At 41.6% G+C, this 16,575-nt stretch overlaps 1 protein-coding gene across 3 annotated transcripts in view; it reads left to right on the top strand.

Annotated features, from left to right (window-relative positions):
- LOC306821188 (transcription initiation factor TFIID subunit 4) overlaps positions 1–16,575 on the top strand; it is an 86,000-nt gene that overhangs the window by 53,306 nt on the left and 16,119 nt on the right. For all 3 annotated transcript variants that reach the window (XR_013778753.1, XR_013778754.1, XM_079339461.1), the window contains one exon: positions 6,069–6,191. Coding sequence is in view for 1 of the 3 variants with exons in the window: in XM_079339461.1 (XP_079195587.1) it covers positions 6,069–6,191 (123 nt within the window). In the remaining 2 variants the exon portion in view is untranslated. The remainder of the gene's footprint in view (positions 1–6,068; positions 6,192–16,575) is intronic.

The raw sequence follows: 16,575 nt of genomic DNA, 5'->3' as shown, positions 1-16,575 counted from the left end.
GAGCAGATCCTGACTCAACACAGAACACAGACGTCGAACCAAAAACTAATCTTAAAGACCTTGAGAGGATGGAACCTGAAGTGCTAATAAGCTAATTATTTTTTGTGTTTTAGGACTTATTACTGCACAACTCTAATACATAAAGAGCTTGTATAGTCTGCTGACGACTCAAACACTTTAACTCCGCATGTCACACCTACCCATTCACACATTGATGGCAGAGGTCGCTATGGTAAATAAACTAATCCTATTCCATCACATGCACACGCCACCAACATGTTGCTGCAGGAGCTGGGGATCGAACCCCAAACCTTCCTTTTGAGAGATGACCGAATCTATCCAGTGAGTTACAGCTGCCCCCATTAGGCAAATAAAACCTGTTGACCTGATGATGGTGTTCAGGTCCGTAGTGTTGTTGCCATCATACCTGAACATTCAACTCAAAACCACAAAATGTGAACCGCAGAATAGCGAACGAGAAAAAGACGAATACCACATTCAGCTGGGTTCATCCTGTGACGTGTAATGAATATCATTAAAAACAAGTGTTGACACATTTTGGTTTGGATCAAAGTGATGGACTGAAAAACACACGTTTCTGTTTCTGTTCACAAACAAATCAGTGTTTCTGTCTTTGGAGTTTGACTTCCAAACTTTCTCTCCGACTGCTGACACTGAATCTGATTATTATTGGCTTTAATGTGACACTTAGTTACTGTCGTGTTTATATGTAGTTAATGAGTAGAGTTGTTTGGTTCATAACAACAGGAGGAAACATACATGAACCTTGGAGTATTTTGTAAGAATGTTATTTTAGGATGTCGACAGTGTTAAAGTAATACAGCATGTTTTCAGTTTATCTTTTGATCCAGTTTCTTGTTGATGCCAACAATCTAACAAATCCCATCCATTGCTTTAAACAGAGCAACATAAAGGTTAAAGTCATGTGTAGAATTTGTGCATTCTACCAAATATCTGAAGGAAAGATCAGCATTCACCATGATTCACCATTGTTATTTGTATATAAGAGGAACCCCCTGCTGTGTTCTGTTGACCAGACTCTTTAGGGGGAGGGTAAAAGACTGAACTCATGGTCTGTCTTTTATTCTGAGGACTTTGCAGGGCAAGGAGCCCTTTAGCTTCCTTCACAGCCCCGTAGCTGCTTGTGACGTCAAGCAGAGCGTGTTCTGCTCTACCAAGGACATCTGTCTGTAAGCGTCTGGGGGGCCGCGAGCAGCCCCTCAGGCCAGGAGGAGGGAGGGGGCGGGATGGAGTGAAAAGCCTTTGTTAAAAACAGCAGAAATGGAGAGCGGCAGGTTGGCCATCGTGGCTCCTGCAGCTCATCCTCCTCGTCACTCCAGGCATGTCAGACTGCTCGGAGGTTGTTGCCGTACTGTGGACATTTTTGCATCATATGGGAACATACGGCAGTTTCCTCCTTCTTGAGAAAATAAACATTCTCAGTTATTATTTAGGTCTTGAAAGACATTCTTACTAATCTTTAATGGTGCACAGTTTGTTGCTGTGCAAGCTTTGAAAACATTTAACTAAATAAGGAAGACTAAGACAGTCAAAAAGAACTCGTATTTTCAGTTGTATGCGTATGATCAAATTCATGCACTTCTTATTGTTTTTTATTGCACTTATTAACAAAGCATGCTAGTATACATCTCTAAAAAATGACACAGACCCCAGATTCAGTCATTATTTGAATAGACAAGAACCAGATGTTTTTCAAAGAACCTTTATCATTATTTATAAGCACATAAAGAGGATATTTGTAGAAAACACTTAAAGTTAACCACTTTTATACCTGGGATGAATTCAGGGTGGGGCTTTAGGTTGATGAGACAGTATAACAACAAGGTTCATTTTCCATCAACAATAAAAGTTGTTATTGTAGTCCTAGCTGGGGTTCTATATTATCAAAAGGACAGCCTTATTGATTTGAAATCAAGGTGTGTGTGTGTGTGTGTGTGTGTGTGTGTGTGTGTGTGTGTGTGTGTGTGTGTGTGTGTGTGTGTGTGTGTGTGTGAATGTTGATATAATGTTTTTAAAGGTTGTTTGGTGTCGTCCCACAGGCAGTACGGTTTTCAGTGTTGGGGATAATGCTGAAAAGAATTTGCTTTGTGATTTGTAGTTTATTGGTCACCAGCCTCTTGATGTTCCTAGACCTCTTATCAACCACAAAAATTGTCACTGACAGGCAGTGTACTGCTTGGTGTTTTGTTTTTGGCTAATTAACAAGCTAGCAAATGACACCTCACATTCAGAGCATTTTGCTTTGCCTTAATTTGCTCAAAATGAAGAAATATTCCCACCAGCCAAAATCAGAGGCATCAGCCATTTGTTCCACAGAGATGGGTTTTTTTTTTTCCATCAGTTAACACAAAAGGTTTTGCCATGCCTCCTTTTAAAATGATTTAAAAAAAATTCCTCCTTAAATGCATAGGTTACATCTTCAGTGCAACAAAAAGTTCATTTCAGATCAAGTCGCTGTATTGATATTGTTTACTGTAAGTGCTCTACAGTTGGTGCAAGTTGGTGATGGATATGTGTCATACACATGATGAGGGAACTTATGTGCATTAAATTGTGCATTATAGAAAAAAAAACAAATGTGTGCTGCAGCCTGATTTCAAGGTTCTTCTAGCAGCTCTCAGACTTTACGCTCAGTCCTTCTTAGAGCCTTGATAAACATGCGCTGCAATCTGGTCAGTGTTAGATGGACAGTGCATGCCCTGTTATTCACTTATATTCAAGAGATTTGTGTAACCGCGACAAGTGTTCCCTGTATATGATCCCATTTTCTGCATTCACCTCGACATCGTCCCTCGACATCGTGCTTCATGCATCAAGACTAAAACCTCTTTCTTACAAAGCTGGAGATTGATTCTGCTTGGTGTCTTGAAATTGTTCTACATCTCCTGACCTTTGCCAATAATTTGACGTTGTAAGTTTTAGTCCCTTGCTTTAAAAGGGCATACAGGCAGACTGGAAGCACTGGTATTTACGTGGCTTTGGAACAACACATCTTTATGCGGTGCCATTGATTGGAGCTGGCAAATGTATGTATTCTGCCAGCTGGTTATTCTTCCAGCCTGGGATGAATCTCTGTAGTGACCTTTGCAGTTTCTGACTGTGACTGTACCTTAGGCTTAACGTTACCGACAAGGTAATCCAAGAGGTGGATACTTCAGTTCTTTATTGTACATCACACTTTTTTAAGGTTTGTTTTTGGGGCTTTTTAGGCCTGAACTTAACAGACAGGATAGAACCAGAAATCAATGAAAGAGAGAGAGAGAGAGAGAGGGAGAGAGAGAGAGAGTGGGGAATGACATGGGCCGCCCGACTGGAGGACAGACGACCTCTGTACAACAGCCAAGCGCACTAAACACTGAGCTAAAGGCAACTCAAGATTTTAGATTCTTTATGAAAAACATGTATTTGTGTCTGACGCTGCCTAATCATTAACTATCAAAACAAGAAAAGAAACCAATCTAATTTCATACATTCAAACAGCTTGTTAAAACTCAAAGACAGAGGTCACAGCTGTGCCAATACTGCCTTAAATGTCTGGTATCATGTCTCAGAAAAATCAGCAGGTTGCAGGTGAATAATGCTTTAACAACAAGAAGACACAAATACAAGTTTGGGCGGAGAACATGAAGCAAAGCATGCAAAATGTTAGAAATCAGTGTTTTCAGAATCTGTAACAGGAAGGTCACTGACAGATTTCACTTTCTTAAAAAAGATATCTGCATAACATCTTCAATAAAAACAGAGAGAATAGTTGGCAGTGAGTCGTACCAATACTTCATGACCTCATGTCAACTGCCTCTGAGCAGTTGAGGACAGTTGAAGATGATCTGAGGACAGAGACTTTTCTCAAGGCTATTTGTATCCTCATTCCTTCGTGGTCACTGCTTCTACTCTTGTACGCCTTTTTTTCTCAAGATCTGTGTCCGTGTATATGTGTTAATGTAAGCATTAAATGTTACTTAAAACAACTCTGGATAGAAAAAGCCTGGCCCGACTCTAGCTTGTGTCTGTGCGTGCTCAATAAAGGAAGGTACAGTCGGCACAGTGGCACCAGATTGAAATCAGTCTCCCTGTGTCATGGCGGCCTCAGTACTGATGGGAAACGCAGACTGGAGGGATGCAGATGGTCAAATGAAGTCTTCATTTATCATACAGTCATAAATCTGAAAATGCAGGCAGTTGCTGTGGGCAATAGGAGCCCATGCCTGGTGCCAACTGCCAGGCAGTGATGCCGGCATCCTGGTGCCATCAGCGAGAGACTCTCTCTCTCTCTCTCTCTCTCTCTCTCTCTCTCTCTCTCTCTCTCTCTCTATTGCTCTCTCCCAGCTTTTTTTTTTTTTTTTTTGCTGAGGGATTCTTTAAGGTCACGCCTGAAGAGATTTATGTGTTGTTTGTGGCAAAGCCTAATAAGGTTAGCATTGATAACACGAATGCTACATTCATCATGCAGACGGGCAGAAATCATCTTCTTCCTATTTGCTACATCCAGCAAAGATCCCCAGCTCACCCATTTATACACTAACAGTTCAACGTCAGGATTAGGATCTATGATTTTCACCCCGACACTGCTGGAATCATTTGTATACTAAAGCTTCTAGTTGGTGTTTTAATTACTAAATATATATTTTCACAGCATCAGTTTTTTAAAATGTGCTTTTGACATTCAGCGTCTTGCTACAACTGTTATTACATCGCCTGCTCTGTGTTGTCAGCGTGTTTGAATCTTTCAACAGTTCCGCTGTGCTAAATGTGAAGTGGCAACACCCTAAAGGGCATGCCTTGCCATCGGGACTTTTAGGGAAAAAATCAGAGGGAACTGCATGCACATTTTAGATCAGACTTTATACACCAAAGCAACCTTTTAAAGAGCGCCTTCTGAAAGTAACATGAAATTTTCCCTCGATCAGACAACATACATGCCTCGCACAAACACCAGCGCCCAGCAAACGCATGCTGAGAGATAACATAAAAGAACATGAAAGACATGAAAGCGCACATTGATTGTCCCTGTTCGCTTCAACCCGGGCCTCTCTCCCCCAGCGGGCAGGCACGCAGGCAAGCTGGTGGGTAGGCATTCCCTGTGCTGTGGCCAAGATTGATAGGCGTGTGTGTGTGTGTGTGTGTGTGTGTGTGTGTGTGTGTGTGTGTGTGGGAGTGAGTGTGTTTGCATGTTAGAGAGAGTGCTGACACCCTCTGTGCCATGGCCCCAGGCCCTCACACATCTACCCAATAGAAAGGGCAGCTCCCAGCGACGCTGGGTTACCCTTCTGCCCTGCAGCTAGACATGACATTACCTCGGGCAGTGCCTCCACACAACCTCCCCCTTTTACATCACAAACTGCAAAAATCACAATGGGGCCATGTGACTGCACACACACACACACACACACACACACACATACACACACACACACACAGAGACTTGGTCTTTGATGGAAGCTCTGTTAATGGCTGACAACTGGCTTCCATTTTGTTTGGCACAGGAAGGCTTCTGCACTTCATGAATGGACAGATCAAAGGACGAAGGCGAGATCTTTCTTCTTTACGCCCCATTATTTAGATTTCAGCTTTAATTCTTCTCTCATATTATTTATTAGAGCAATATTACAGCAAGGTTTTACAGCACTGCACATACTAAAATCTTAAAAAACAAACATTTTTGGGTCACTCATGTTGCTTCAAGTAATTTTCCCATTTTGGGTTGCGAGGGTCTTGATATGAATCCCGCCGTGATTTGAAGAGAGGTGGGGTCCCGACAATCTGAGGACTAATATGTAGAGTCACAAACAACCAGTCACGTTCACATTCAACTATCCACCGTGGGGCTGTATGTATTATAAAAATGTTTCAGACATCCTTACTTTCAAAGCAACGGGACATCATACAGATTGGACAATAAATGGTCATATATATTGATAAAACATGAAAATGTTTTTTTTAGGTTCATGACATTCACTTCATTGACGTTTAATAATAAAGTGTCATGGTTGCTGTTAAAGTCTAAACTCTTGTGTTGTTTTCACCAGATGCAGCAACAGGAACTGGCACAGATGAGGCAACGAGATGCCAACCTCACAGCACTAGCCGCCATCGGACCCCGGAAAAAACGTAAAATGGATTCACCAGGAGCCACCCCATCAGGGACCGAGGTAGGAACGAGACACATCCTGTTTGCGTCATGATGTCATGCCATCAAAAATAAAGTAAGACCATTCATTTATGCTGTGGTCTCTTTTCTGGCGATCGCTTGAGGAATAGAATTATAGCTGAGAAGTCGTCACCATCTCAAAGGTTTTGCAGGTGACACATTGAGAAGAGAAAAGATCTTGGATACGGCCTTTCAAAATGTTTGGCTTAGCTGCTGTATGAACCACAAACTGTATGTTAAGTACACTGAATGTCAATGACAAAGCAGCTGACATTTAACAGCCAATCATTGTTCCTAAACGATGGTTTAAAGGGATGATAGTTCAATGCAGAGGAAGCTTACAAGGTGCATTTTTAGATGTAACCAAGCTGTCTGTTTTCATCAAACTAGCATTAAGAAACTAGTAAGCATGACACAGATGGATAACTTTTTTAGCCACGGCTTCAAGCTGTATCCATCACACACCTGTGCACACAGATGTATAACCGCAACAAAGACTATACCTACGGTAACTCTCAAAGGACACATGACTCCAACAAGGCCAGAGCATGTAGCACATACGGGACAGTCTGTGACATACAGTACCTCTTAACATAAAAAAAAGAAACCTGGTGAAACAATAGAATGCACTACATAATAATAAACACAGCCATACAAAGAAAATAATAACATTCATGACACTCCACTGTCCCTGTGCCGGGTTTTAACGACGTTGTAGCGTCACATCACAAAGCTCAACAAGTTAGCCAGCTGTCTATTCAGTCGGAGCTAAGCTGCACCAATGGGAGCGCAGCAAAAAAAAGAACCAAAGAACGCTGCTGTAACAGAGCTTCACAGTTTGCCTAACTGGATTTACTTCATGAGAAAATAATGGACGGTGCATGGAGGTGTAACTCGTCCAGCCACAGCTTGAGCTACATTCAACTTACACACACACACACACACACACACACACACACACACACACACACACACACACACACACACACACACACACACACACACACACACACACACACACACACACATGTGCAGAGCGAGACAGATTACAGCAACAACAGCTTGACAGCAGCCTCAGGTAACCCTTCAGGGACATGTTACTTCAAAAAGCAAGCACATGTACCAAACACTGCACCGTCTATTGTGTGGTTATGACATATTAACCACGTTAATCAGAACTTCATCTTCATTTTAAAAACTGATAATACTGTCTAAATCAACATAATGAAAAATCACCAACCAGAACAATTTATGAAGAATTCTACAATCCAAATAAAGTGTTGCTCATATTTGGAGACAACAATGTGTGCGTGTGTGTGTGTGTGTGTGTGTGTGTGTGTGTGTGTGTGTGTGTGTGTGTGTGTGTGTGTGTGTGTGTGTGTGTGTGTGTGTGTGTGTGTGTGTGTGTGTGTGTGTGTGTGTGTGTGTGTGTGTGTGTGTGTGTGTGTGTGTGTGTGTGTGTGTGTGTGTGTGTTGAAACAACCTTTAATGGTAATTTTCATGCTCCTGTCACCTCTGACTGTCCAAGTTCAAATATGAAGGTTTGCTAAATATGCAAAACATGAGTCACTGAATAATTATCTGCCAAACAAAGAATATCAAATAGGAATCCATAACTTCAGGAAAGCTGCTCGTTGAGCTGCTGGTCTTATAGTTTTGACTCCTGAAGCAGACAGGTTTTTGATATTCTCCTGAATCTGATTACCGTGCTTATGATACATTTTCAGCAAAAATTGACAAGCTTCGAACGAGTTTGCTGGTCGAGGTTTTCAGGAATTAAACAATCTGGGGTTGTAAGATGTTATTTTTATTAAGACAAGTGCAGTCACCAGAATTACTCCTGGATCAATAAATCCATGCTCAACAGTGCTGTGCTGTTGGAGAAGGAAATTGTGTTCAGGCTCAGTTTGGATTTGCTGGCCGTCCAATATGCAAACAGACGATTATAATAAACTGCAGCTCGTACCGAACACAATCAGATACTCATTTGATTCACACGAATAGCCTGTGAATACCACTAAACCTGTGTCAATAACATGTGATTGCTGTCATATTTGTTGGAACTAGTTCAGATTGTTTTATCTGCCTTAAAGGTAATATATCCCTAATGTCATGACATCAGGCTCTGTTCGCTTCCTTAAAAGAAAACTATCTATACTGGCACACTGTGTGCACCTTCTCAGTCACTGCTGGTTGATTAACAAGCTTCTTCTTTAGTTGGAGGATCACGTATCAGTACATTTAAAAATTCTTCTATTTAAATGATTAGTTCTTTTTTTAAAAGGAGAGTTTACGCCACACGAGAAAACTCGTTGGTCAACCGGAAATGTTTTTGTTTTTTTCCCTTTGTGTTAAAATAAGGCTCTGCATGCTTTAGGTGATTAATGGTTTCATGTTATATAACACATTTCAAAATTAAGTCTAGATGTCAGAATGCATAAGAAGACATGAGAATGCAGATTGGAAATAAAAATAAATGTCCCCTCAGGAGTTTGACCCTGACCTCTCTAATAGTTTTCTCTTTGGCTGCCTCTTCAGTTGTCATGTAGGAAACATTGACAGTTTGACATATTGTGGGCTCTTATCCTTACTGACATAAACAGAGTGAGAGGAAACAAATCTGTTTCTACATGAAAATGAGTTGTTTTATCTATACAAAGTAGGAGAAGGATAGAGACGTTTATTTAAAGCACACTGATTTAATCATCACATTATTGTAAAGTCACTACACAATACTACTGAGGCACTGAGGGGAAAAAACACAGTACACTTCCATGAAACAGCCTTTCCTTAAAAAAAAAACTAAACATTTAAAAAAAAAAACATTTCAGATTGAGATTAGTTTCAGAAGAATATCAAAATATTGAGTGAAATGTTTTTGTTTAGAGAATTTTGGTGTAGTCCTCTTTTCTTGTTTGAGAGATATTTAGAGGTATTTGTTTTCTGAAATGTTGTGTTTTGTTAACCTCTTGACGCCTATTGTCGTGAATTTGCATCAAGCCGCTTCCGCTCCACATGCAGCCAAAATAGCGTTCGTATTCCTCCGCTGCCGGCTGATGCACTTTCAATACATAATTAGGAACTTATTAGTTTGTCATAGGACAAACATTTAGAGCACAGAACAAGCAAAGTAAGAGGTCAGCAAAGTGTAAAAAGGAAATAGTGGGGGGAATAACCTGCTCTGTTGCTTTCTTGGGGTGCATTCAAAACTAAGCTGTGCTTTGTCGGATAGTTTGTTTGGTTAGTGTGAAGGCTCAAACTCTCTCTGAAGACCAAAGAACCGAGCTCTGGTCTGCTTGAAGTCATGCCTCATGGTTCACTTGTGCACCAGAGTTCATTTTACCGCAGGTGAAAACGCAATCCGAACTAAACGAGGGAAGTAAACCAAAAAGCAGTGCATTGTGGGTAGAATTTGGATATTTGAGAATAAATGGTAAATGGCAGATAGGTTTGCTGAAAGTGGCTAGCATTAGCATTACAACACCAGCTTTCATTCCTCATGTCCACGTGCCTGTGCTGAATGTGGTCGCTCTGTTCGATATGCCAGTTTATTCACAGCCAACATATAACTTGATCTCTGTTTCTGGGATGCCATTCCTCCACCGTCCTGTTGTGTGCAGCCGGCTCATAGTGCAGCATTCTGTGGTTGAACTCATTGAAATGTGTATTTTTTTGTACCTCGTACAAAGTGGAGGAAGATGAGCACATATGTAAGCTCAGATCGGAGTCATGAGCCCGAAGCTTTCTGCAGGCAGCAGAAGCTGGGTTTGTTTTGTGGATAGTTCTCGCCATGGATTTATTTTTGAGGCACTGCATTGATGCCACACATCCTCTTCATGTTTCACGTTCAGCAAAAGCCAGGTTTAGAAATCTGTCAAATAATCCACTTATCTTATAGTAGGAATGTGGTGACGTACAATGTGACCTGCCCGCTCTGTTCCTGATTAAGCTGTGTTCATATAAAAGAATGTGTTCTGTTTGAGGACCCAGCAGTGATTTGAGTATCATATTTTCTCAGCACAGGGTTATACATGAAGTCATGCACACTTTCTGTACCAAGTCACATTTGCCTTTAGGCACTAGAGGAAAACATTTTAAATTCCACATATTCATCCGTAAATATGATGAATCAAAAATAAGGCTGAATTTTGAATGTCAATTGGTCATTTTAATAACCTGCTTATCGAGTTGCATCTTCACATCCTTCGCTAAGCAGCAATATGCTGCAGAGGAGCATAGTAATGCACCCGGTAAAAAAGCATAAATAACAAAATAAAAGCATTACTTCTGGTCCTTGAGTGCAGTGCCAACCTCTTTCAGAATGTTTTACCCTGATGGGTATTAGCCTGCGACCTTCTGCTGCATAGAAAAGAAAAAGCTGCTTCCTCAAACTGCTCCCCCAAATGCAGTTACACAACATAAACATGAATATATATTAAGCTGGAGTACTCCTCTTTTTTTTTTTCTTTTTTTTTAAAATCTTTTTTATGCCTTTGTTTAATGTCCTGTTCATGTTTAATTATAGGGGCATAATGAAGTGAAGTCACAGTGTGCCCCTCCTCTGGAGTGATTGCAGTGGGGGCGGACGAGGAATCTTAACTTATTTTCACTTCGTTTTCACCTCCTCACATTTCTTCATTTCACATGGGCTGGAAGCGCCCGCAGCGTTCTCTTTCCCTTCTCCAGAGCAAAGTGAATGTGACTTTTCTAAGGGGGTCACAGGATGCCTGGAGGCCTGTGGGTGTTACTGGACTGTTGCCTGCTCTTAGCTTCACTGAGGGGCTTGTCATAGATTTCATCTCCACAGAAATGAGCCGGGGGCCCTGGCCAGGAGCACAAGCAGCCAACGTTATGAAGGGCCCATGCTGATTATTTCCCTCTGACATTGCATCCTGAGCTTTCCGCATTAATCCCAGACAAAGGCAGCCCTTCAGTGCTGTGCCAGAGCTCAAATTAGGAGCCAGATAATGGCCTTGTTGAGATCCTACTCTGCTCACCGAGGGGCACAGCTCGTGTTCAAATCCTCCTCTTCAATATTCCTTCCCTCCTGCTTGTTCTCTTCCTCATCAGACAACCTTTCCACCATGTTCGGACTGTGACAGAACTCAGGTGACACAATTTCACTCCATTCCCCTCAAACCTTACCCCCATACCCCCACCTACCTTATTCACCCACCTTTAATTTGAAGGTGGCTTGGCCAGGCTTGGGCCTGTGCCTGGATGTGGATGGCCACGGGCTGCGAAACTGATAGCCAGTCAGGACTGGAGTGTCTGTCTCCAGCCTGATCTAGTCTGCAGGAGGGAACAAAGGGGGCCTTACAGGGCTCTGCAGGGTGGATTATTTCCAAGGAGCCAATGGCTGGGGCTGCTGGCTGGCTCGCTTGAAGAGGGTCTGCTGCGGGCCCCAGCGGTGGGTCACTGCACAGGCAGGGGCAGCGCAGGCACACACACACACACACACACACACACACACATCTCAACACACCCCCTCCGGCTCAATAGTCCCGCAGCCTAAAACCTCCAATCAGCACACACAGGCTTTTGAAGTTCAGCACAAAGTCAAGGGTGCGCTACCTTGAAGAAGGTGGAGGGACGGAGGGCGACTGAAGGTGGATGAGGGGGTGAGAAAAGGCTCAGTGTCCCTTCAAACATTAGCCTAAAGAATATTGATGACTTATCAGCTTGTTAACTTATATCGTTAAGATATGGGAAAAAAGGATAATTTAATATCAAGAGTGTTTTCTAAGCACAATAAAATTATACAAGATTTTAATTTAATTATTTGGATGCAGCACAACTCTTGTCTTTAGAGTGCTGCGATGAGTAAACTGTAGGCTACATATAAAGCTTTAAGTAGCTTATACTGTTAAACTATTGCTCATCAGTTCATTTAGTACTGACCGAAGATTGAAATAGTTTTTAGCTCAGTGAAATCAGGAAAGAGGAAATCTGTCAAAGCTTTATTCACAAAGACTTTCCCATTTAACAATATTTGAGCACTTTACTCTTTCCTTTCCACTCATTGATTTTTGTGTGTTATATTTCCCTCCTTTCAAACTCTGTTGCTTTTCTTGTTGTTGCTCTCTTCTGAGAAACAGATAGAGACTCCACAGTACATCTAAGGTTAGCTTTTAAGGTTCTGCGATGAGGCACAGTTTGCATCGCAGAACCTTTAAAGCTAAATGTCCTGCAGTGTTAAACATGCTCACAGCTTTGAAACATCCTTGACACATTTACGTTATCATCCCGCCACTGAGGCCATTTATCACATCAAAGGAAGAGCTTTGTTTGTTGACGTGAAAGCGACAATAGCTGCTGAATTGCCTCGGTTTGTACAGTCACTCTGCCTTTTCTCGTATCTGCCTCGACCAGGCGCAATGCAAGGGACAAAGGTAGGCGAGCGATTTAATAGTGAGCACAGTCTATTTTTCCATTTGAATTCATTTCACCTTCTTTCTTTGAGGCTGTAGATCAGAAAGAAGGAGTGAGGCAATAGAGTGAGAGGCATGGGGAGAGAGGGGGAAAAGCACAAGGAAAACTGATGCCCTTTCCTCCAGCTAAATTAACAGGAATCACGTGGAAAACAATCTGAGTCTCCAATGAAGGAGGGAGGAGGGGGGGGGACCATTAAAATTAGCCCCAAGCTATGGACTGCACCCAATATCACTAAAGCTGCACTCACTACAGATGTGGAGGCTGGCTTACAGGCAAACTATGCTCTGTTCTATAGCTACAATTAAAATCAACCTCACTGCCAAAAAATAGGAGGGGGAAAGAGGGGGTAGAAAGGCAGACATGGAACATCAAAGACAGATTGAAATGTGTAGTCAGTAATAAGAGTGGTCTCCAAGCCCCGAGGTTCTCCACGGTCCCCTTGTTAATGAGAAATTTTGACCTCTGGTTTGTAAGTTAAACTTGTAATCTCGGTTAATGAAGTAAATCAATCCCAACTCGGGAGTGTTCAGTGTCTCTCCCTTTGCCTTCTCCCCCGCCAACCTCCCCTCTGTCCTTCTCCCTTGTGCTTTTCTTCCTCTCATTCTCCTCCTCCTCCTCCTCCTCGTCTTACGTTGCTCCAAGTGTCCCGCCTGGGAGGAAAAAACGGCCAGGTCTTCAACCAGACAAACAGGAAACTCTCAGAGCACGACGGTTCCGGAGCTGTAGGCAGGGGCGTTGGGACTCAGAGGAGTACGACCAACCAGGCTGTTTGGTTAGGAAGGAGAAAGGCCAACCGAATGCTAGTTGAAGGCAACCACTTGCTCCTCCTCTCCCTTTCCTTTCCATGTTTTCCCCTTCTCTGCCCACTGCCTACCATGTGCTGGGGATAGTAATTTGTTTAAAAGTTATGTGTCCTTGTTGGAGTGATGGTAGTTAATGAGTGTGAGGATTGAAAACAGCGTCTTCCTGTTTACGCTGCCATAACATCCCTCCTCTTACTCTCTCTGCCTTCTCACTCCTCTCTATGTCCAAACCAGAAATATGATACTGATTTACAGTAGAAAAGACGGCTTTTAATTGTCTTAAACTTCAAGGCTCGACTTGTGCGGGAACTTGTCTTATATCTACTGGATACATTGACATTAACCTCAACTTATTTATTTCACCGCGCAGTGAAACATCTTGGGATCAGAAGTTAAGTGCAAAGTCTTTAGCATTAGGCTATAATGAACACTTCTCTACATACTACATAAATATGATTAAAGAGGGCACTGAGAGGCTGCTATTGGTTTCATAATGTCAAGAAGATTCTTGTATTTGTTCAACTCTACGTCTCAAGGCGGTTCTGTATTTCCTGCGAGGACACAAAGGAGACAGAGTTGAGTCTCCAGAATGGTTGCAGGGGTTCCTTGGCCCGATGCCATACGCTCTTAGAGCTTTAACACAGCACACTTTGCCAAGTTTACTTTCCCCTGCACAATACAGAGCACATCGGTATCACTAGTGGTTAATGCACTATGGACCCTGGGTTAAAGCATTTACAGTTTAACTATATCATTAGCCTCAAACACAAATACATTCAAATGCATTTATCCACATGTGGTCTTCTTTGCTGAAATGCACACAGTGTCACACAAATTGAGCAACATATGACCTGAAATACAAAAAAAACCTGACCCAGTCGTAATAGAACATAGCAATAATTATATAAAACATATTTTGAGTAGGTTTCTTTAACTTTAAATATATAACACAATTAAACACCAGCAATTCACACATTTCTATCAATTATTTTATGTAAGTATTTCACAGCACTCTTAATATGAGATCACAGCCAGGTTGGTATATGTTCAACAAAGTGATAAGAATTGAGCAAAACTTCATGGCAAACCATCCAATCATCAAGACTTTAGACTTTATTGTCCCCGAGGGGAGATTCTGCGCACTGACAAAAAATGACAAGGGGACATACATGGGGGACAACAGGACATACAGTGCATGTGGTTATGAGAAAACAGGAGAATGAAGCTGAGGTGGATCTATGTCAGGCATCAATCGTCATAAAGCATAAACATTTCAACTCCATGGCATTGCTCTGGGAAAATTCAAGGATTACTGAAGTCTGTTTGTGCCATCCTCGTGGCACTGTACGGGATGTACCAAATTAATTGCTGACACATCCATTAATTGTTGATATTTCACAGAATTAGTGAAAACATGACTTACAGAAAGTTCTTTCCAGAAAGTTGAGATTGCCAAAGTCATGCAGATGTATCCTCTGGGGACCATGTTTGTCTTTTCCAAAATTCACAATAATATTCCTTCAGGTGTCAAAACCTTTAACCTGAAATCTGCTCATGGTTGCACAAGAAGGAATGAAAGTGATATTTAGTGTAAGTCTGGACCAAAGTCGTGTACTAAACGACCATCCAACAGACTTTGGCTTCGGTAGAGTTATGTAAGTATGATTTTGCTAAAAGGCATATTTTTCTTATAAAGATACTGGGCAGCTTCGAAACCAAGCTATTTACAATCCAAACATTTACTTCTTTAGTTTGACAGAGTGATTCATATGTTTCATGTATCCAAAACATACATTTTTAAATTGTTTACCATTTGAATTAAAATATTTGGGGACATGAGACCTTAGACTTAGACGAATTGAGTTCATCATGTTTGAATTAAAGAGAATCTCCGAGTAGTTTCTTCCACTGACTCCGTTCTCTGAACCGTCAGGCTGCTGCGACTTGAACTGATGACTCTCAACTGTTTCACACACAAGGCGTACGAATGACCATGAATTCAAAAACAACGAGACTGCAGAACTGTGTGTTTAATAACTATATTATCTGTTGGTCTTAGAATAACTTGAATATCTGTAGGTCTTTAATAACTTGAATATCTGTAGGTCTTTAATAACTTGAATATCTGTAGGTCTTTAATAACTTGAATATCTGTAGGTCTTTAATAACTTGAATATCTGTAGGTCTTTAATAACTTGAATATCTGTAGGTCTTGGTAACTGTCAGCTTGACTCGGCATCAGAGGAGTTCAAGTCTTCATTCCTGTAAAGGGGCTTAAAGATCAGTCTTACAGACACAAACCAAACACATGGGTTGTTTTCAATCCTAAACCTTAGTCATTAAGTTAATAAAATGTTCTACTACATCACATTTTGGCTCGCTCTTATTATTTAACCACCCTGATCTCAGAGTGTTTAAAACTCTATTTGGCTCATATGACAGCATGACCCTTATTCCTACTTAGAAACCTGATTAGGGTCACTCCGCAACAGGACTAAAAACGAATGAAACAATTGTTCTCTTAAATGTGGCAATTATTCAAAATGTCTGTTTTAAAATGCTGCTTATAAAAAAAAAATCCATATACAGTATGTACATACATTTACACATTAGTGTTAACACTGTAATCTTGCTATTTAGATAAGAAACCTTTTTTAAATATTCATGGCAAAGAAGTGATCCGCCTCACTCTTGCCTTTAAAACTTTGCCCTGAAATAATGGTTAGATATACAGTTTTGACAACAAAGTTGAGCCCCAGGCACTTAAAAGATACCCATCTTCAAGAAATTAATTACCTCCCTTGTTAATCTTGATATAATTAAATTTCTGAAGAATGAAATTTGCTGCCTTTTTTCCCCTCACCGCCTCGCTGCTACGGAGGCGAGCTGTTAATGGCTGGCTCTCTAGCTAGCCTGCTGGCCAGGGACGTGGGGACAGCCTAACATCCTGGGCCCCACGCTGTGCTATACTGCGCTGTGCAAACCCACTCGCCTCATCCTACGCATTCTCCACTCACAGGGAAAGGCTCGGAAAACGCCTCAATCACTGCTTTGCTTGAGTTTCCTTCATCCTGGAGGAGATGGACACTCTGGGCCCCCAAATTCTGAGTCTTAACGTGTAATAATGTTGTTGAGTGACTGGAGAGT

This window comes from Symphodus melops, assembly GCF_947650265.1.
Source record: "Symphodus melops genome assembly, chromosome: 3".
Lineage (NCBI taxonomy): Eukaryota > Metazoa > Chordata > Actinopteri > Labriformes > Labridae > Symphodus > Symphodus melops.
The sequence above is the reverse complement of the archived record's forward strand: the minus strand, read 5'-3'. Positions and strand labels throughout refer to the sequence as shown.